At 40.0% G+C, this 23,298-nt stretch overlaps 1 protein-coding gene across 1 annotated transcript; it reads right to left on the bottom strand.

The window, feature by feature from the left end:
* Positions 1 to 38: 38 nt before the first annotated feature.
* aga (aspartylglucosaminidase) lies at positions 39 to 18,307 on the bottom strand. The gene is made up of 9 exons (XM_085789074.1): positions 17,986 to 18,307; positions 15,173 to 15,326; positions 12,801 to 12,913; positions 10,437 to 10,549; positions 7,839 to 7,950; positions 7,391 to 7,466; positions 6,909 to 7,016; positions 4,742 to 4,875; positions 39 to 376 (listed from the first exon to the last, which is right to left on the bottom strand). The coding sequence occupies exons 1-9, from the start codon at positions 18,098 to 18,100 to the stop codon at positions 276 to 278; spliced, it is 1,026 nt and encodes a 341-aa protein (XP_085645200.1). The 5' UTR covers positions 18,101 to 18,307; the 3' UTR covers positions 39 to 275.
* Positions 18,308 to 23,298: the final 4,991 nt, after the last annotated feature.

Raw genomic sequence — 23,298 nt, 5'->3', positions numbered from 1 at the left:
AAATGTTGTAATTATGTGTATTTTCTTGTGCTATGTACTTTGTCCTGTCCATGTTTCTGTTTTTAAAATGAAAAGTTATCATGAGAAAGCTGATAAATCTATTGAAGAATTAAAACAAGATGAAGCTGCAACGATTCAAAATTCAAAGCAACAGTTTTGTTTAGTTTTCTTGTTTATTTTCTTTATGAATTAAAATCATCAGTATTCAGGTACAGTATGAAGACTGTTACTTCATTTAAGTATATCTATAAAAGATGCACACAACCATAAAACATTTAAAAGCAGTCCACAGTTTTCATGAGTGGTGCGTCTGACTCAGAGGTTGAGACCATGAAGTGAAACTGGGAGAAGCCGGGGACTTTGTTACAGGCTGCACCTGAGGAGATGAAAAAGAAACAGTGATTACAGGAGAGTAAAACTTAAACCCCTTTTCACTAAGGCCACATTCAGCTCTGGTACTGAAATGTGATTCATCTCTCACACATTTGCTATCTTCCTTTAACAGCTGTTTATTCATTTGTGTTCTTTCTTTGTTTCTTTATTTGGAGTCACGGTGACGGCCTGCGTCAGACACCTTGACAGAGTGAGCTATCTTTTCACTATAATTATATACAAAACATTTAAACAAAGGAAGAGTGTTTGGGTGAAATTTACCCTTCTCCACTTCTCCCAAATTTCCTCAAATTTAATTTCCTGGTGCCTCATGCAGAGGGTGATTCTTTCCATTAGGAGGATGTCATAAACGATATTGCACCAGTCATCTATAGATGGGCTGTCTGGATTAAGCCATTTCTTTTATAATTGCTTTTCTCGCAGCTATGCTCAGTATTCCAGTTGTGTTTTAATATTTGCAGATGGTGAATGTAGGACCCCAGAGAAGGAGTTTGTGTGAAAAGTAACTTTTGTCCTGAATATAATCGAAAAAAAATCTTAAGCCAGAAAAGTATTTACTTTTGGATAAACTCCCCAAACAAGTGCTTCTGATTGGCTTCCTGGGAGCAACAATTCCTCCAGTAGCTGGAGGAGCCGGAGTAGTGAGACTTCTGAACAGGTCTGATAAAATATCTACTGAGACTCTTCAGCCAAACGCTCCCCATGAGGCTGAGTTTGATAACCTCCATTAAAATTCACAATATTTTGTACAAACTGCCTTTGAAATGTAACAGTTTGTTTGTCTTTTCTGTTTTTCTGTGGGAGGTATTTGCTATTCTAAACTCCTCAGGTCCTCCATGATGTAGACTTGAAATTACGATCAACCCCAAATCTGTCCTAAAGGCATAAAAGACTTCCAATAGGTTGTTTTTAAACACCTCTTGAGTCTCTTGCTCTGTATGTGATGGTGTCTTAATCTTAAAAAGTCACTATCGTTTAACCTGTGTCTTCCAAGAAAAAAGAAAAACTGCTCAGTGTCCCTTGATTAAAAAACAGGCAGAGTAATAGCAGAGGCTCTGATTAGCCCGCCTCTCTCTCAGCTAACATCCAATTTGTTTGGAGTTAAGTCAAGGTCGTGAAAGCGCCATCCGAGAGTCTTCATCTCTTCAAACTCTGTGTGATAGTATTTCACCAAGAGAAGCTGATCCACTTATTACCTGTTTCCATTAAGATTTTAATTAGTCTTTTATCCCCTAACCATGCCTGAATAGGAACTGAACTGCCCCGGACATATTTCTTTCCATCTCGCATTTGAGTCTGAATTACACCAACAAATCAAGATACCTCAGTTGGGCTGCTTTATAACGGTTCTTTAGGCAGGGGAGTGCAGGTCCGCCCTCGTTGTTAGCCGACTGAAGTGTTTGAAATCTTATCCTTGGATTTTTCCGTCGGCGAATGTTCTGCAATATTAATTTTTTTTTCTATTCATTGAATAGTTTCAGGTATTTTAATTGGAAGAGTTTGAAAAAATACAGTACTCTAGGCACGATATTGATTTTTACAGACTCAATTCATGAAGCTTAATATTGAAATTAAATAAAATCCCTGTATTCACTTCTTTATTCAGTGATTTAACAGATTTAAATTTAGGGCATACAAATATGTAACTTTTTTTTTATTTTTTTTACCCGATATCTCATGTGCGCTAAATCTGAATTTAGCTGAATGTCGGAGCTTAATGATGTGGCTGGGCCTGTAATTGAAACTTAGCATTTTAGGTTGTGGGAGCACTGAATTTATAACTAAAGCAAAAGTGAGATAAGAACGACAGTAACTTCAAACTTGAACTCTGAGTTTGACAAGTAAATTAAAATTTCATCCACAAATAAAGAAACTTTATGTTCTTGTCCAAACATTTTCTTACCTGTAATATTATTATCCTGAGTGATCCCATGACTTAAGGCTTCAAAGGCTTTTTTTTTTTTTTGAGCAGCTCTGTCTGCTGCCTTGTTCCAGGCTGAATGAGTTTGATATGGCCCCATTTATTTTTATTCTTGCTCTTGGGCTATTATACAGTGTTAGAGTAGTTTTAATAAAGCTCTGATGAAATCCAAATTTCTTTTGTAATGCATGATATAAAAACTCCCACTTGACTTGATCAAAAGCTTTGTCTGCATTGAGGCTCAACAACACTGCCTGGAGTTTATTTTCACTCTATGCAGTCACATTATCTTGTGTCTGCCGAACAAAACCTGTCTGATCTCGACTTATTATCAGCGAGAGGACTTCTTTTTTTCTTTTTTTTCAATTCATTTTGCTAGAACATGGGTTAAGATCTTAAGATCTTGGTTCAGTGCTCTTCTTGGCTGATAACCTCCACAATCAAGTTTATCTTTACCCTCTTTTGCTATCGAACAAATCACCGCTTGTCTCCAAGAAGGGGGGGGGGGGGCTGATGCCAGTCTGGAGCACACAGTGATACAGTATGTGACCTTCACTGGGTCAGCAGCTTTTTCATTTCCTTGCCCCACTTTAAAGGGAAAAAAAACATGTAGTGCTGCTGCTTTATTGGGTTTTTTCAATCTGATAGTATATTTGTAATGTCTTTAAACTGTAAAAGCTTATTTTATCAGGTCAAAACACATATATTACATCTTTGTTCCATCTAATTTGGGATGTTTATCTACATTTTCAATCTTCAAATGACGCTTTTTGGGGTTTGCAGTGGCTTAAAATTTGTAAATTGTGCTTTCTACTTGTTGCTTTTTTAATTTGTAGACATGTTGATACCATTTTATCTGTGGCTTCATAATGTCTTTGTTTCTTTATGTCATTAGCTTTTGTTTAATTTATTCATTTTTGTTTTTAATTCCCATTCCACTCTTCTGTGGCATTCTATTCATGTTTTACAGTTTTAATCATTCTGTTTGTATCTCAAATCAAAGATCAATTTTGTTTCTCTCTGCTTTTAAAAAAAAACAAAAAACGAGAACAACAGCCTATAATTTTCCCCTGAAGACCAGCTTTGCTTTCATTTCAGAGAACTGGTGAGTACACCATTGACAGTCTCATACCTGCAGCCTTATTTGCTGTCTGATTTGATTGAGAGCCCCAGTATTTAGCCTCCAGGTGGTGCTCTTCTTTCCACAACCTAATATTAAAATCTATAGTAATTGGGGTGTGGTCTGATAGTCCATGGTTCCAATATTGCAATTTCTTACTTTTATATAAATCTTTTTTGAAGCATAAAAAAAGAGTTGAGCCTAAAATAAACAGAACGTGGGTGAGGAAAACGAGGTATAATCCCTCTTTATCGGATTCAGATCCCTCCATATGTCTGAGAGTTGCAGCTCCCTCAACATTAACTTTATATTTTTAGTAGTTTTCTCATTTTCCTGTGTCTCGCTTTATCCACAGTCAGCTGGAGTCTAACATTAAAGTGTCCCCTACAAATTAGGATATCCTGAACCTGTGAGATTAATAATTCAAAGATTTGTTTAAAGACTTTTCATTCAGAACATGGAGGTGCATAAACATACAGAAAAGTAAATAAAACATCCTGCAGGTATCCCCTCACTAGTACAACTCTCCCTTCAATATATTTCTTTTTATAGAGTTTAATTCACTTGAAATTAAAGCCACCATCCCTCTCTAAGATCCTTGACCTCACGAAGACGAATACTAATTCAATCTCCATCTCTTCAGTTTTTCGTGTCTTAGACTTGTTTTCAGTGTCTTACTCCATTCAAATCTTATTTTCTTTCTTCTTTTTATCCTCGTAATGCTAAATATGTGAACAGGTGGCAAAAGCACTGTGGATACAAGGTAAACAGACGTAATCCTGAACAAACTGCGGATTGTTTGAAACTGAGAAGGTTTTCTAATGATTTTTTTTCTGACGGAGGTAAAAGAAGCAGCCACCTCAGCTGCTACAGTGACTCTAAACTATGTCTCTGTTGTCATGAGAACAAAGCAGTCATCACATAGAAAGGATTGTGTTGGAGTTTGCAGGGATTAAAGTTCTCCATTGCTGCGACGGCTTCTTGTCAATTGGATTCTAGAAAGGCCACGTACTGTAAAAAGGCCTTGAGTTCTCTGAATAAGGCGGATCAGCAACCACTCCTGTATCATCATTAAAAAAGAAAAGAGGCTAAAACCTTCTGACATGACAGTGTTTTATATTTCACACCTGAACAAGCCTAATTTACTCTGGGTTTCTGGAGAATCCAAATCAATAATCATAATCAGAAATCAAGGAGAGGAACTTCAAACAAAGTCAATAAAACAAAATAAAAATACATGTGAGAGTGTGTCTTAGTTCGTTTGGCAGGCAGCAGTACAGTCTATATTTGTGAACCCAAACACTCACCATAATGGCCTGTTGTGTTAGCACAGATGATGGCTCCAAAGAACTCTGAGTAATGCCTCTTGATTCTGGAAATAGCTGTCTTGCAGGCTGCCGAGGGATCTGCCCCGGCCCTCATCAGCTCCACGGCCAAGTAACTGTTGGCAGGATTACATGCAGTTACACATGAGGCAAACTTAACGAGCGCTGTCAAGGCCACCAACCAGGATGATGGCGGGGATGTGCTAGTGATTATGACAGGGGGGGATAAATCTGATGCAAAACAAATATGATACGAAGCAACGCTGATTAAATGCAAATTAAAAATAGTAACACTCCCGCCCTCGCTCCGTGCTCTGGGAGGAAGTTGTGGCGATGCTTTTCAGGTGCTCACAAAATGTGGAGAAACTGTGGCAAGTTGCCATCAATTCAAATTACTCGCTCTTCCCAGACACTACAGGTGTTATCACCTCCATCAGGCAAAGGTCAAATACATAACACAATGAATATGAAGACGTGGGACTTTACACTTTTGACAGGATGTGAAGCATGCTGTGATTTTTCCCCCACACAAGAAAGCAAGAATATTATCCTCACTTTCTTCTAGAGAGCTATTTCACATTTAAATGCATCTGGTATCATCTTTTTAGAGGACAAATTAATGGATTCTAAACTTGCAATTGGTAGATCTGATTACCAGGGCTCTATTCACACTTTTTCTTTTTTTTTCCCAAGGAGTACACATGAGCAAAATGAATTTTAGGAGGACAGTGAAAAATAATAACAAAGTGTATTAACAAACTATTTATTATGCTGGATTGTTGTGGAGTCCTTCATATTCAGTCTTAATACTGGCAGCACCATATAGTTAGTTACTGCGATAGAGACTAGCCTACTTCTTTTAATATAATTCAATTTTTAAAAATCCCTGTGTATAAAACAATCCATCAAATTAAAAGCGTTTGGTACAGGCTTATGGTTGTAATCCTGACCCGCACACAGTGCCCTTCATTATTTTCCATGTTCGCACATACAGCACATATTTTTATGGAGTAGGGGCGAGTGAAATATTGGCACTGTGGAGCCATGCACTCAAACATACATGATGTGTTGCAGCCCATTGCTGGTGATGGCATGTTATTGCGTGTTACACTCCTGTGGCAGGCTTGTAAACACGCTCATCAATTAACAATATATCCAGACTGCAGTGAAACATTAGAATGAATGACAAACAGACTTCAGCCCGCTGCTTTCAAGGTCTTCTTGAAAAATGAAACCCAATAATTCCAGGATGTGGCTCAGTCAACTATGACTGGAACAGACAGCCCTCTGGTGTGGTTGTGTGCGACTGTGAATCTGAAATTGAGTGAAAATTAGAAGAGGAGTGTCTGTGTGTGCGTCTGTGTGTGTGTGTGTGTGTGTGCTCACCAACCTATCCTGGATAAATAAAGCTAGAAAAAGAAACCCTTTGGAGACTGCTACATTCTCACAGCTTGGAAAACAAACAGCAGCTTCTGTGACATCTCGCCTCTTCCGTGCAACAAACAAATGACAGTTTTGGGGCAACGCAGTCCACTCCACTCTTCATATTATAATGGTTGCACTCGCACCTAAATGCTCACAACAGAAATTGGCTGTTTATAAACTCGACATGTCACTCATGTCAATATTCTTGGAAACATAATTTTTCTGTATTGAGAAAAAAAGTCACGTAACGGTTCCTGTTCTTCACAACCGTGACTGGGAAACAAACCATGGTTATGGTGCATGAAGGAGTTTGGATCCAGTCAACACATCTCATGAAATTTTAAATGCAACACTATTACAAAAGTTCTGAGCGATCATTATTCACGGTGGGAAACTATTTTCATGTACCGTAAAATTTCATTTTTCTTTTCACTCTCACGCACAAGAAGAAATCTGGCAAAGAATTTGATTTATATTTTTAACGATTCTTTGAACATGCTGAAAAAAACTGTCAGAGCATTCACATGCCATAATAAATCCTTTTTTTTCTGAGGCCAATAAACCTTTATATTTAAGCCCACACGCTGCTGACCTTCCCTTTGTAAATAACCTATTTGAGACCGCAATTTTCCTCAGTCGAACACACAATGACACAAGGTAACAACATAGGAAGGACATTTAATATAACAAAACTTTTGTGAGAAAAGGACGGTCGGTGAGGTACCTTGGAAGAAAGCGCATCATGAGGTCCCCATCCCCAGTTGCAGCAGCACCACCGGCTGAGCTGTCTGCATAGGCACCTGCTCCCACTATAGGAGAGTCTCCAACCCGACTGTAGGCCAGGAAAGTGACAGGATGCACACGGATTAGAAAATGAGCACAGGTTGAATCTTTTTTTTAACCTGTTAATGCTTATTTCCTGCATCTAATGTCTGTAACACTATAAAATATTGATTTACAGCATTATTTCTTTTAGTGTTGCAGTTTTTGTAAGGTAGAAACAACACTGATTCTTATTGTAGCTTCTTTTAAAAGCTTCACAAACTTAAAAAAAAAAGCCTAAATTTGAATTCTAAATACTTATGACACCTGTTCACCTGTGTTTTTGATAATTAAAACACCATATTGAATTGATTGTATTGTCACACTCACATCATTCAACTTAAGCACTCATTTTTGACACTACAATGAACATAATCCACATACCCTGGGACTTTGTGAGTTAGTCCATTGGTTGATGTACCTGCAGCCACGTGACCATCTTGATCAAGAGCAATCATCCCTGTTACAAAAACAAAACACAAGGTATGGCAACAGTAGCCTTCACAGTAGTATTACTACTACGTACAATAACGTGTAATGTTATTTAAAGCCCTATGAGCTGGTGCTTGTTTTTTTTGTTTTTTTGTGAGTGTATCACTAGATTAGATCTGTTTGGACAGAAACAAATTCAAGACTTCAAAATCATAGCGTGCCCTGATAACCTCTACTTCAGTCGGTGCTTCTCTTGGCACGTCGTGCTGCTAAACGTGCTCTCAACTCTGTCTTGTTTCAATGAAGCGCTTATACTGTAGACTGAGATATAAAAATGCCCAAGGAAAGCTGACTCCACTGCTTTCAGTGTTACCTGATAATAAAAAAAAGAAAAACCTACCTATGGTGTCATGGGACTGTGCATTAGCATGCTGCGTCGTCCTCCTCCTCTGCTTCAGTGTCGCCCGGGGCTTGTAGGGTCCACAGGACACGGAGGGATCTGGAAATACATTCTTTTGACAGGGGAGAAACCATCAGGGCTGTTTGCATTATACCACTCTACAGTATACATATAAACTATATCCACCGTCCACACAAACAACAAGACACACTGATCTGCAGGTTTTTACTTTTACTGAACCATCAGCGCTATTGTCAGTGCTTAATAATGAACAGTTGGCCGTCTGACAAAACACCGTGCTCCCTCTGGTCTGGAGCATTTCACCGACAAAAACATCCCAGCCTACATTCCTGCTGCTGCCAAAATGTGTCCTTTAGCTGTCCAATACCATTTCTACTGAGACACAGACAGTCTACTGTAGCAGCTCATTCAATCTGAGTTGACCTGGATAGAGCTCTGGATGTGATTATCTGTGAGAGTGCAGAGGACTTTGACAAAAGGTTTGCTCTGTGTCTACCTCAAGGCGACTCTGCTCTACTCTTACGAGTGACAGAGTGTACCAGGATGACCTGCTGGGACGTGTGAAAAGTTCACTCACTGTCTTCTGCTCCTTTGATGTCACAGGGAGGTGGGATTAGATGTTTTTAAAAGGAAAAAAAGGGGCAAGTTTGAAGTAAGCTGTAAGGAAATGCAGACTTGGAGTCATGAAAGGTAAACTAAAAAAATTAAAAACAAAACTTAAATCCTTTCATAAAGAATAAATATCCATATCAGCTTTACCGTTCTATTGGGATTTCATTATGCCATCAGTAAACCAAAGTTTGGGCTCAACTAGTCTGTTTTATGAAAGTGCCTGTGCATTATTCATAAAGGAAAGTCTGTTATATTCCATTTCATGAAGGTGAGGGTAAATCCCCTGAAAACAGTCTCTTTAGTTATAAATAATACAGATACAGTTGTTCTCCTGCGACCTCAGCAACAACCTGAAATTTTCCAAAAGATCCTGTCAGAGGAGTCATTTGTTTACGAGGTAAAAGGAGAATAATGACACCTCTCTGCAGACTCAAGCTGGTGCAGTTGTGAATTTTTAAGTGAACCAGACCTAACCATGCTTTTATTATGACCCTCATGCAGGTTTTTTTATTCTGAAAATATGTGTATAACATGATTTATATCCAGACTTAAAGGGACAACGAGGAGTTTTGGAAAAGCGAAGCGTTTTCACGCTACATTTATGAGCCTCCGCGTGCACCGTGAAATTCTTTGACCGGCGCAAGACGGACTCATGTTTTCATTCATCAGTAATTAAAGTCGGAGGTTCGAAGACGATCACATACCGTCGTAGTTCCGACCATAAACGGCGATTCGGCGGAGTTATTCTCATGACTCGCCACGAAACCGAAAGTAAAGAAAGCTGATCGGCTCGACCAGCATCTCCTGCACCACTAATAATAACAAAATAACGATAGAGACAAAACGATATATTTATCGAAAATGGGCCCATTAACAAGTGTGGGTAGCGTAGATTTATCCACATTAACGTGAGACTTTTTTTTATAACCAAATAGAAACTCCTCGTTGTCCCTTTAAAGGTGTACAGAAATGGCCGTTTGTCCTGTTTGTCGCGCCGAGTTGTCATGAGCTGCAACACGAGTTTACCCGAGTAAGGAAAACGAATTTGATTGGTCGTTATCGAGCGGGCGGGATATTCAAAGCTTGGGGCGAGCCCGAGCTCTGTGTGTGTGTGTGTCTCAGACGTTTGAATGATGGATTACGGATCCAATATCATTGGCTGGTGAATCGTGTACAGGCTGACGTATAATCCGTGCGCCTGCATTATCCAATGCGGAAAAAAAATACACACTTTCATTGTGGATTTACTCAAAAATAGAATTTTTCACAAAGTTTGGGCTACATCGTCTGATAGATGAGTTATTTCACTAATTTTATGACCCAGAATGGGCTTAAATTCAATTTTCTTTTCTGTACACCTTTTAGTGCACACAACACATGTACAGAGGCCAACCCAGGGAATTCTTTCATCTAGAAGCATTTTCTCTTTTACCTGTGAATGTTTACTACATCTCTGCACCAACTGCGGCCACTTGTTTGGTATTGATAGGTCAAGACAGCTTTGGGGAAAAAAGAATGTATGGCAGAATTGATTAGCTTTTCAGTTGAGGCACTTAACTCCTAAAAGTTTAATAGTGAAGCTGCTCATAGTAGGCCGTCAATAGAGGCGTAGTACGTGAGCTGGGCAGCCCCAAGTGTAAATATTGTACAATCTAATCAATAGGACACCGCATCGTCTCCCTGGAAAGATAGAGCATCTGACTTGAAAGGAAAAACAACTCTTACTCTGGAGACTTCGGGACATTATTGTGGAGGTAAACAGGAGAGGTTGAAAGAAAGGCTGAAACCCCCGGCGCTGTAGGACATCACCTTTACCACAAAAGCTGACTTTTCACGAACTGCTTTAGTATGCCTGTCAATTTCCCAGCTTAAATATCAATCTTTCAGAAGTAGCACGCCTGTAGCCAAAACAAGCGGGAGAAAAACACACACTCGAATACACAAACGCGGCGCACGCACACACACCTTGCGATAATTAGGTTGGCAGTTGCCCTTCAGCCACGCGGAGAAAATATTCACAGATTTGTTGGTAGTCAGGTCTTCTGCGATGAAGCCCATGTTTTCGGCAAAGAGGGACGCTATGAGGAGAGAGAGAAAGAGAGAGGAACACTTTCAGGTCAGGTTACGCATTCTGGTCCATGCTGACCTTGGTTTATAAGAAAAAACAAAGGGTCACAAATAAAAGGAGAGACTGGAGGCAATCTGAGCTCGTTTAGGCCGGGCGCTTTAGCTTGTGAGGAAATCTTCCACCGCTGCAGCGAGTGACCTTACCCTGCCTGCCGCAAGAATGATGGTTCAATTCAGATGAATAAAGCCAAATGAATTGAATTTCACTGCTATGAAACAAAATAAGCTGGTCTTGTGATATTCTGACATATGAGCCAAATTATTTGATTTTCGAGCACACTTATCGCATAGAAACAAAAGGCTCTTCGATACTGGACTTGAGGTTTACTTTAACAGACTTCGCAGCGAGGTGTGCTCCTCGTCCTTCTCCTCTCATTTATTTATTCATCTCTTACTGCCATGAAAAAAAAGAAAAAGAAGAAACAAACTAAAAGATTTCTCCCCTACAGTCCAGACTGTAAGTATTTGGATAGTCACACGTTGTTTGTTCTTCGGGCTCTGTGCTTCAGCAACATCCAGTTTGAAAGAAAAGTGCCAAGAATCAGTTTAGGTCTGTGTGGGTTTATATCAATATTTAAAGAACTCTGTGGGAGATACAGTATAACTCTGTTAACACACACTGAGTGCAAGAATTCAGAAGTTATTACACATACAAATGAAGTGGAACAAAAATAATTGTACTTAATATTCAGTGGGAAACCTTTTTGCGGGCGATGATTACCTAAATTCTCCCACACATAAACATGGGCTGACACTTTGTACCGTCCCTGCTGATGCTCTCCAAAGGCCACCCCGCTTGAGTTTGGCCTTCGGCAAGTGGAGAGCAGCTCAGTGGGATCAGGACAGTCAAAGTTATTCCACCTCCTCACCCGGAGAAGCTCTGTGGTTGTTCTGTCTGCGAGTTCAGGCTCGTTGTTACTGCCGAATGATGTAATGTCATCCAGTGGGTTTCCATGCCCCGTGGCTGAATCTGAGCAGACGGACTGCATCTGCACATCCCTCCATTCACCCCGCTGCATCTGTCAGCAGGCAAATGATCAATGAAAGCCGGCGTGCCAGCTGCCGTGCCCGGGCCACGACACAAACAGAGCCCGTGTTTGACATTTCAGGTGGCGGCTTTGGGTCAAGAGCTCATCCTTCTTTTTGTTAAATCCACACTTTCCTCTTTCCATCATCTTGATAAAGAGGCCGTTTTGTTTTGTTTTTCATCGATCTGTGGAAAACTAGATTCTCTCCCTGAACTCTTTCAGTCTCTTTTTTGTGTATATTTTTCTGATCTCCTCCCCTGACCTTTCCTCTCATGACACGCTGTGCTGTTGTTTTCCTCACCATGCAAATGATTTTCTGCTCATCCGCAGGACTCCTCGTTGCTCCTCCGTCCACCGCTTTGGCATTTTCTACTTCTCCTCTAAGCACCGTCTTCTTCGAACGTAACCCACCTTTGATTTTTCTCTGATAGACTCTGATGGATATTTTCTTTCCAGACTGTTTATTCCCTTCTTCACTTGCAATATCACCTCTATTCTCCATATAAAGTTCTGACAGACAACCTTAATCTGGCGACTCTCGGCTCTCACTCAGCTCTGAGCTCGGTGTGATCTGTTTTGTGTGTGACCTCAGACCGAAACGACACGCCGCTCCCCAGGAAACGTTTAGCGGCCAAGTGTCAAATTACTTTTGAAACCTTGTGATTTGGGAATGATGTTGCTGAAAGGGCACAAACAAAAACGTGTAACTGTACCGAACACTCGAACACTGTCTGGACTGTATATGTTTCCCTTTCTGGCCACTCGGTCTGTTATGCAATCATTCTATTTATGTTGGGTAGCATTATACTGCGGCGGCTCTGACCCATGTATTCATCACCAGCTGCTTATGCTAGTGACCAGGGGATTAAAGCTTATTCGAGTGTTGCAAAAACCCCTGCATTACATAAACGCCTAAAAGGCTTTCGGCGCTAATGTGACAGCTGCTTGATGAAGATAACTAATGTAAAATCATGTATCACGGTGCCTCCTTAAAACACATTTCACTCCTTTTATGTCAGACTCCACTTGTTTGTCTCAACACAGCTGCATTAAAAAAACAACAAGTGTCGGTCAGTAAATTAAATTCACATGTTGCACTTAGTTTCAACAGTGACTGATGCTCCAGCATTAGCCGTGACTTTGTTAAATGATGCTTTCGGGGATCTACACATACCTGACTCTCCCACTAGCAGTGTGTGATCAGTGCGCTCCATCACAGCCCTCGCGACTCCGATGGCATTCTTGATTCTTCTCAGGTCTGCGACTGCTCCCACCTCCATTGTGTCCCTGCTCACAGAGAAAGCACACTGAAGAGTAAAAAAAATAATAATAATAAAATCCCGCTGGGGTTATTGGACACAAGTGACATCAGATTTGAGGACACTCCACAGTCCATGAACTTGCACTTGGTGACTAACACAAACTGCAGCGCTTGAACTTCTCCAAAGCCGCTCTCCCCCTCCATCTAACCCCCCCCCACCCCCCCCCCCACCCCTGTCCCTTTGATAAATGCTCTGCCGGGGATTAGCATTAATAATTTCCACAACATAGATGATGAAGCAAATTAGACCGTTAGCTGTGAGGCGGCAGTGCACTGATGTTGGTAATTCAGCACCAAATGAGCTTAAAGGGATAGTTCACCCAAAATTGAAATTTCATTTTCATTTCATTATCTACTCACCCTCATGTTGACTAAGGGCTGGGAGAAGTTTCAGAGTTATCCGTGGCTTCTCTGAGTTACAGGGGGTCTCGGCGTAGCAGTGCATGTCCATATAACGGTTGCAAATGGATACCAACTGTCTTCGTAACAAAAAGACACACCAAAAAACATCCAAATACCTCCATGCTGCTCGTCTTGTGTTGAAGCCCCGAAATGCGAAATTGTCCCGAAAAAAATTAAATAAGTTTATATTTCAAGCTTGTTTTGTAGCGGAAGCTTCTCGAAGTTCCTCTTCCCGGTTCGTCAATTTGGACGAACTGGGAAGAGGACGGACCCTGGTTCGTCCAAATTTGACGAACCAGGAAGAGAAGCTTCCGCTACAAACAAGCTTGAAATATAGGCTTATTTAATTTTTTTCGGGACAATTTCGCATTTCGGGGCTTCAATACAAGATGGACATTACATACGAGCAGCATGGAGGTGTTTGGATGTTTTTTGGTGTGTCTTTTTGTTACGAAGACAGTTGGTATCCATTTGCAACCGTTATATGGACATGCACTGCTACGCCGAGACCCCCTGTAACTCAGAGAAGCCACGGATAACTCTGAAACTTCTCCCAGCCCTTAGTCGACATGAGGGTGAGTAGATAATGAGTGAAATTTCATTTTTGGGTGAACTATCCCTTTAAACACTGACGCCTATGACTCAATAACCTGTTTACATGTTATTTGTATCTCTTATTGTAGATGAGACGAGCTCAGCAGCACAATGAGATGAGTCGACCCACATTAAATGCAGCTCAAGGTGTGAGATGTGTGATACGGAGAACGTAGAGACTACCATTGTAATAAAATTTACTAAAAAATAAGTCTAACATTCACTTGTTTGATATGATGTTAGATTTAAGTTAACTCTTGTCTGTGATCTACTTCTTGAGGCTTTAGATTGTGGTGGGGGTGTCAAGGATTGATTCATATTGAAAGATGCTTCTGGTATTTATCCACCACAACAAACTAAAGCCTTGAGAAGCCAAACTAAAGCAACAAAGTTGAGTCGACTTCCCCTGGCACAATATCAAAAAGTGAACATTGTTTTTTAAAGTTTTCACAATTCTGATTTTTTTTTTTTTTTTTTGCAGGGCTGCATGAGACAGTACAGGTGTTTTGATTCTTGTTCTCAGTCACAGTGTACAATATGTCTGGCTACTGTATTTCTTATGCAGCTATATTGGATACACCTTCCTCTTCCTAGAATATATTCATGACCATACAGACAAAAAAAAAGTCAATTTTCCTGTAAAATGAAGGAAGGAACATTCCTCGGTGTAATACTCAACAGCTTGCCGCTTGCCTTTTGTCCTCCATGGTGAGCTGACATTCGCCTCCAATGATAACGTCTGAGTGTGTAAATGTTTGTGTTTAAGGACCTAATAATTGGCAAAGCCGTCAGATCCTAATGAGACTGTTAATTAGTGCTTTATTAAAAAACGGCTGGCTGGAAAGGTCAAACAGTTAAGCCTGCAAATATTAAAGATGCATCGACACCACAGCAACAAATTGTCAACAGTCACACAATATGCTGACAGCTGCAGGCGCCTAATTAGAGTAAGATTTTTGTCATTTTCAGTTATACATAGGTCGTTTATGATTTAAAATAATTCCAGTTAGAGATGTTTCTTGTTTATATTCTGTGGAAATAAGCAAAAAAAAACAGCTAAATTAAGTGTTAAGGGAATTGGCAGAGAGACCATGGGGGAGACTGAGGCTAAAACACCAGATTTAAAAAATAGATTTTTCCATTTGACCAATCTTTACTGCTTCATTATGCTGCATCACAAATAGTATCCACATTTTTTAAATTGAATAAAAGGTGCAGTTACGGCTCACCCATTCATGATCATGGCATCCAGTGTGGTCTCTCCAGACTCATCTGGACTCCCGCCATAACCCACACTGCCATCACACTGCTCCATTTCACAGCGGGCACAGCCCGTCTCCACCGCATCCAGCACCGAGCCACCGGACTGCAGGGCACGCCACGCTACAGCACAAAACACACAACAGTGACCCACTCAGTGTACAATACACAACGAAACAGATGCTGCACTCACGATGGGAACTACAACCTCACAGCAGCTTACAGAGGATTTGGAGCCTGTTGGCAGGGCCATCTAACATTTAGGCAACCTTATCTGTGGGAGTGGAGGAGCAGGGTCACTCTGTAAATCTGTCTATGAAAATGGTTAGGTGTGACGCAGACAGGGCTGACAAAGAAAGTTTGCATCCTGCTTTGAAAAAAAACTTAAGTGTGTCACACAATCCTGTTTCATAACATTTTTGACAGCTAATGTCAAAGTAAACACACAGACAAACATATTGTGCAAGTTAGATATGGCTTGATTGAGTTCATATCTGATATGTAGCCTAATATTAGCCTACATGTAGTGTTTAGTGGGGAGTGGGATTTTAAATATGTAGTGCAAATGATATAACTATATCTATTTGCAAGATAAAAAATAAAAAGGAACAAAATATCTTGTTTTATTATTTGAGACAGATTTGGAGAGTTAAAAGTTCAAATGATGCACAAGATGACCACCACAGAGGATTTCCAATAAACAGGGAGCGTGAGCTGACAAGCATCAAGCATTTGGTCACTGATCCCCCAAGTGCCCATGGGGGATCAAAATACCAACTGGTAGCACTGTCACCAGCTTGCCACTAAATTCTCCGACCATTACACTGTGTTCAGCAGGATATACTACCACAAATTCCTCCTCGTATCAGTTATGATTTATTCATCTATATAAATTCTGTTCGTCTACCATCTTAGGTAAGTGCTCTTGTCTTTTGATATAATTCTTTTTTTTCTTTTTTAATATAAAACTCAGCATTACAATCTTTTTTTAGTTAGAAAATGCTGCACAATGGAGGAGATTACTCTGTTATTGTCAGCTGCTTCTATAAGCCCCCAAAGGGCGAAAAAAAAAAAAAAGGATCTGCATGGGTGGATCAATAGTGGCGGCTCACAGACTGCACTTTTAAATATCTACCTGCTGAACAGATAGCATGGTGCATTTTTCATTTTCATAGCTACCTGGGGGAAAACATGTGATGTACATCTGATGAATTAAAGGGTATCCATCTCTCAAATGGTGAGTTTTTTTTTTAAGTTCACTTTAATCACCTACAGGTTTGATCTGTTGCTTGAGATGTTTTCAACACATTTCTATCTTTTTCTCCGTGTTGAGCTTTGCACCTGGTGGAGCTCTCCACTTGACTGATAAGTGGAAAGAGATGTTGAAATGTTTTCAGTTTCTATTTGAACATATCCAATGTATCATCCTGAAGGAAATCAAATAGAGTGAGGGCAGAGCTGGCAGTGGCAGTTATGAAGACTGGTGGGTTCTGCCCATTTCCTATCAGCATCTTAGACTCTGATAGTCGTACACATTTGCACGGTTAAGCTGCGGTGGATTCACAAGTGTAGTATGAAAAAAAACACACATGTAATACTGTGAGGGTGTAAATCCTGAAAATGCTGCTGCTTCTGGAGCCTGTCAGGGATTGCACTCAATTACTCATGCAACACACACAGGAAATCTCTCACTCCCTGTCTCCTGTCATGATGGAAAAAATTGATCAAAGGATAACTATTATAGTTGTCATAAATAATCTGCCGATATCTTGGATCCTAATGAACTGCTAAAATTGTTTGGTGTGGAAAATGTTATTTTTTGTAACCTAAAACACTTAATCTGAAAGACTGAATATGCTGCAACATACATACTGTATAGTATGACAAAGACAAGTACATCTGAGACTCTGTAACCACAGAATGGTAAAGTCATTTAACAGATAGATAAATAACACCTGATTCATTTTCAGTTCATCAATGAGTCAGCTGATGGACTAATCATTTCAGGTGAAGGATTAAAAAAAAAAATTAAAATCTAATTAGGAATGAAATGAAAAAAAAAAGTAAGCAGATAAATCACACATAGCTACTAAAGAGGGGGATGGGGGATTATTCAGCCCAGCAAATGATGCAGTGCCCTTCACTGTACACTATCTAATAGACCCATCAAGGCACCACTGCTAAGGTGGGTTTTTTTTTAGTTTCCCACCACCATAAGTCATAGATGTCAAATCGAGCCGCCTTAATGAGCTGCATGATGACTCATAATGGTGAGGAAGATGACTGCGCACAGATCTGAGTGCATGACGCTGTAAAAGTACAAGCACTGTCTGCTGCTAACTACTGTAGACTGTCTTAGACATGCAGTTGTTAGCAGCCAACACAGGCTGCTGTGGAAAATAAATGAAATCAGACTGACAACTTCTGCAATTAGTACATTAAAACATAAAAAAAAACTATTTTCTTATGCTTGAGACTAAAATGTGATTTTCCCAAGGCCAGTGCAGCTTGTTAGCAACTAAAGTGGGAATCAAACTGTCCACACAGACTTCACATGAACAGGGAAAGCACAGTATGCAATATATAGTACAGTGAATTTCCTGTTACTTGTGTGTTCAGTGATTTATGTAAAGCCCAGAAACAAATCCTACAGAAACCAATAGCTAACTTACACACATATTAATTTGTACTAGGTATCCTGTCTGCAGACTTCAGCGATTTCCACATGCTCTGGACTGAAACTTTAAGAAACAGTAGTACTGTATAGCTAGTTAGATCCTACCTGCTGCAGTTGCATTCTTGAAGGGCCAGGTATTGATAACGAGAGGGAGCGATGTTTGACCAAGCGGAAACAGTAACGTTAACGTTAAAGTGGAAATAAGGAGCGACACAAACATGTTGTTTGCATGAGCATTACTATGGTAGACGGGGTGGCTGTTTCCTAGTCATTAGTGTCTTTTCTTCCACGCCGTGGAGAAGTCGCAGCGCCCCGGTAGACCGACAAACACAGCAGGCAGGACTTTACATGTATATTTCATGAAAAGCTACACTTTGATTTCATCTAACGTTACATTCAAACTTCCTTGTTGTGTCACATGCTGAGTGGGCGTGGTCTTCATTAAAGGGGCCATGCGAGCACTTCGCAGCTGGGGAAAATCTGATATTCACTTTGTGCTATTTTGGCTTTTTTTTTTTTTTCGTGCAGATTGAATGCAGAAATATCAAATGAAATACCCTGCATGCATGTAGCTACAAGACTATCTCCTGTTTTTAAACTGGAACTGTCACAAAGGACTTGTAGGTTGAAATAAATATGAGAAAAATCCTGCATTCAAGTGATGCAGAGAAAAACGGAAATTTTAGTTTCCAACTGGGGAAAAATCACGTGAACGCCCCTCAAAGTCTATTTAGCATACTGTTGACGTCATACGCAGAAACATGGCGGCAGGTAGGACTAGGGACTAATTGTTTGATGGTAAGAAACTTTTTGACATTTCGAATCGTTTGTTTTGCTTATACACCCCAATGAAAATCACTGGAAACCGCTGATCAATGTGTTGTTTTAATACTCCGAGCAACAAAAACGAGCAATTTTTTGTGGCATAATGTTGTTTATCCTTTTAAACTTAAACAAATTCACCTTAGTTTGAAGAAGCCTATCTTTCTCCCTGGGGAAATGTGACTATAAATTATTTTTGAAATGAGTCACTTATTTTAGCCTGTATGCATATGATTACAAGAAATAATATTTTGAAATTGCTGGTGGAATGAGCTGCACTGTCTAAAAAAATTTGCAGGTTCCTCATGTTACCTAGCTATAACCTTAATATCCTCATTTTCAGCTTTGCAGGCAGGCTATCATGCTAAATGTCAGAGTCTAATAGCTGCTACAGCCAGGTGGAAGACTGTATAATGCATTATGGTTTCCAGCCACCAGTGTCACGACTGAGATTATGAACTATCTTGATTTCAGGAAACACCTTGGATTTTATAGCAGCCATTTTGGTGTTTCACAGCAGGAGTGGAACAGGTTTAATTCATTGAAATCAAGGATTTTATACGTATCATGCGAAGCAGGGCTAGCTATTTTGTATTGTAGCTTCTCACTGGTGTAGTTTAGTGGGACACTTAAAAGACACTTGAAGATACTGAGCCAACATTAATAAAATGAATTTCACCTGTGCTTTCCCTGCTGTGACAGATGAAAATGCCTGCTGTCAGAAAGGTTTAATGAATACCAGAGTAAGTTGTGCTTCATCTGACTTACGGTGACTTTTCCTCTCCTCGCAGATTGCTGAGAAGTTCACTTTCCCTCTGGTAAGTTTGTGTTTTCAACATTCCTCCATTAAAGAACTTGAAAGGAGTGGATTGAAATGAGTGGGCTGTGTGGATAGCTCACTTATTGGGCTAGTAAGAAGAAATCCATTTATTTTCACAGGTGTGCAGGATACCCTTTGTACCCTGGTGATTTTCACTGGTTGTGTTCATTATTCACACTTGACCAGTTTAAGGAAGAGGCAGACACCTGGCTATGTTGGCAGCTTTGGACTGTGATGACTTTTTTCAAGGGATTCCTTCACTGTGGAGACGACTCCTGGAAACCAAGGTATGTTTTTTTATTATTTTTTGCTTCTTGTGTCTGTAGTAGATGCTTTGGCTCAGGACTGTTTGTTGTTGCTTGCACATGTCAACTAGCTGACTAAGCTCCCCTTATTGTTTCTCGGTCCAGTTTCAGTTTTTCTTCTGTTTGCTTGTTGCTTGCTGGCAAAGGCTCGACACAGATTCAGAGACTGTGGAACACATGAATATGTTGCAGGGCGTTCATGGCTTCCTTGCAGATCTGCTGGTGGTTGCTGTCATAGCCACAGAGCCTGCTGCCTGCTTCTTTATCATAGTGCTGCATTATTCTTCTATTGAGCAGATTAGCTTATACTGTGTATGTTTGGTCTGTGCTTGGCATATAGTCTGTCTTGCTATTGATGTCAGAGGTGAAATATGAACAGTCACATTGAATTATACATGTGGGCATTTTTATCCCTTATGTTGTAGACATTACTTTGGGGCATTTTCTCCCGGTTTACTGTAAACCAAGCAGAGGGCAGTACTTTATTTTTGTCATGGGAGGCAAAAAACTGTCTCAATTAATTTCTTTGTAATTTTGGTTTTATGGGAAAATTCAGCTATTGTGACATACATATTGATTTTACTTGGGGGCTTGCTTTACTATTCTTTCTAGGAGACATGCTTGCATATAAGACCGGCATGCATCATATTTTGGTGTGGCATATCTGCTTTTGTTTTTGGACGCTGCCAATGAGTGACAAAGGAAACCCCAACAGTGTTTTTATTAAGGTGTTCAGCCTCCAGGTGCCGCCAGAACGACTTTAATCCTCCTTGATATTGATCGTCCAGGTCTTTGAACTGTACTGGAGGGTTGAACACCATTCCTCCAAAAGATATTCCCTCATTTTATGATTTGATAATAAGAGCAGTGTCTGACATGTCAATCCAAAAAAACTTGCATAGGTTTCAATTGAGTTGAGATCTGGTTGATTGCCAAGACATATGCTTTGCCTCATTGTCACACTAATCAAGTAATTCAGTGACCCCTTGTGCCCTTTGAGTGGGATCATTGTCATCCAGCTTCTCCACTTATTTTTCAAGTTTTTCCTTTGATATGTCATCTGTCTGTGTCTCGCTGCAAACTCATCTGAGATTAGGCAGGATGGGACTGAGCCAAATCTGAAGGTCTTTGATGCTTGATTTGTGTGACGTTCGTACATGTAGAAAAGCACAGCGATTCTTTGACGTGGCTGACTGAGCTGATGTTAACAAAGTACAACAACGACTGATGAAAGCTGAGCAAGTCCAAAAAAAAGCTATGTCCCAATTCGAAAGGCTGAATCGTTCAAAGGATACGGTCCACAAAGTTTGGTCTTTTAGGAGATCTGAAGTCTGGACTGAACCTCTCCAAAAATGAGATGGTCTAGCCAGAGAGCAGATCTAATTGTACATTCAGATGGTCCTCATCATATCCTAAAGTCATACTTTTTCAAGGTTAGTACCAAGCAGTATAGCTCTCAAATAGATAAAAGAGCATATAGCAGTGGAGTAGTGGGGTTGTAATACCTATAGAAGAAATGTTGGCATTTCAGATTATCACATAATGGACAAGTTGATAACAGATGCAGTCCATGACTTAGATATACAAGAGCACATAAAACAATGACAGATAACTGGTTGACAAGAAAGACAACAAGTGTAATCTATCACTCCACTGCCAAAAGGTCCAAAAGGTGCCTTTACTGTGTGGCTTCTTTCCTGTCAAAGTTTTAGATTACAGTCCAGATAATATGAATCATCTTTTGGTCTACCAAAATATAAAAATGTCAGAGCTGCAAGAAATGCACAGCTAAAGGTTTTGTTTCCGAAAGTAGAGGATACCCCCTTCACAGTGGAGTATAGCACAGCACAAATATATCATGATTGATCGCTTTATTTGTCTCTGTGTTATAAATAAGGAGCAGGATCACAGTTTTTTTTTCTTTCCTGTGCTAAAGTGCGTTCCACTCGTCCCTGTTGTATTATGTTCATAAAAATAAATTTGCATGACAGCGCTCACTCATACCTGCTGCTCAATGGAGAGATTATTGGCCGATCAAAGTAGGAACAAATGATGAATGTAAACCTGTAGATTTCACGGTTTTGGATTTTGATTACAAGTCACACATCAAGGTAAAAATTTCCTTGGAGATCACTTTTGGCACAAGGCCATCAGTTAAGTGTCATCTTTAATCATTTAAGTACATAAATCTATCCCAACGCTCGCTCCATCAGTCCTTCTCCTCATCTCCCTCAATTTACCTCCTGGTAGGAAGCAGTTTATTGTGACTGAGTGAGGGAAGCTGGTAGGGGTGAAAAGTTCTGGCATACTCTCCAAGTCATACCATATGGCACTGCCTTGACACTACATACCTCATGCTGGGTCTGGAATTTGTCTTTCAAGTCCCTGGAATAACATATCATGGCAGAGGAGGTCCCTCAGAACAGAACATTCGATAGAATTGGATCCTCTCATTTCGTACCAAACAAGAACAAAGCGCGGGCAAGGCGGGGGAACTAACAATATAGTCTAACCTTGAGACGTGGACGCCAACAGCATGCCCTCTTTTACATTATTCATATGAAAAATACAATTTTCACTTATATTTTATTCATTGGTTTTTCCTTAAACAATGGGAAATCCTAGTGTGATTTTTGACAGGGGTATCTGACGGAGAGAAAATGGATGAGAGAGAGAGTATTATTACTTTCACCTGTGTTATTGATCGAAATTAAAGAACAGCAGCTAAAAGAATAGCTTTTTAATAATAACTTCATCAATCACCAATGTCCTTTCAAGTTGTTTCGTAATGTCCTTCATAACAGTCTCAGAGGGCATCGTCAATGTCAATATGGGTGAAAGTGATGGCATCTTAAAAGAGTGCAGGGATATACGTATAAACCACTACACTGCCAAGGGACTATATGTGTTTACTGAGTGACAGCTGCAGACTGTGGGGCTTTTGGCATATACAGGAATATATACAGCATGTAAGATACACATATTGGCTCATAGTATCAGCCGGTCCAATTTATTAGGCAGGCTAAGATCCAAATTACACTGAACAAAAATAAAAACACTTTAGTTTTTTGCTCCCATTTTTCATGAGCTGAACTCAAAGATCTAAAATGCTTTCTATGAACACAAAAGGGCTATTTCTCTCAAATATTGTTCACATATCTGTCTGTCCGCTGTTTCACTGTGTCGTCATGTACTGTATGTTGTCACTGGTGCTGTGCATGTTGTTGTGTATACCATTGTCTGTCTTGTAACGTATGTCCTTCATTGTGCAGTCTGTGAAGACAAATTTCCCCATGGGGGACAAATAAACTTAATCTAATCTAAAATCTGTGTTAGTGAGCACTTCTCCTTTGCCAAGATAATCCATCTATCTCACAGGTGTGGCATATCAAGATGCTGATTACATGATTATTGCACAGGTGTGCATTAGGCTGGCCACAATAACAGGCCACATTAAAATGTGCAGTTTTA

This window comes from Trachurus japonicus, chromosome 10 (assembly GCF_045865225.1).
Source record: "Trachurus japonicus isolate A0001 chromosome 10, Traja_1.0".
Taxonomy (NCBI): domain Eukaryota; kingdom Metazoa; phylum Chordata; class Actinopteri; order Carangiformes; family Carangidae; genus Trachurus; species Trachurus japonicus.
This window is presented reverse-complemented; position numbering and strand designations above follow the sequence as displayed.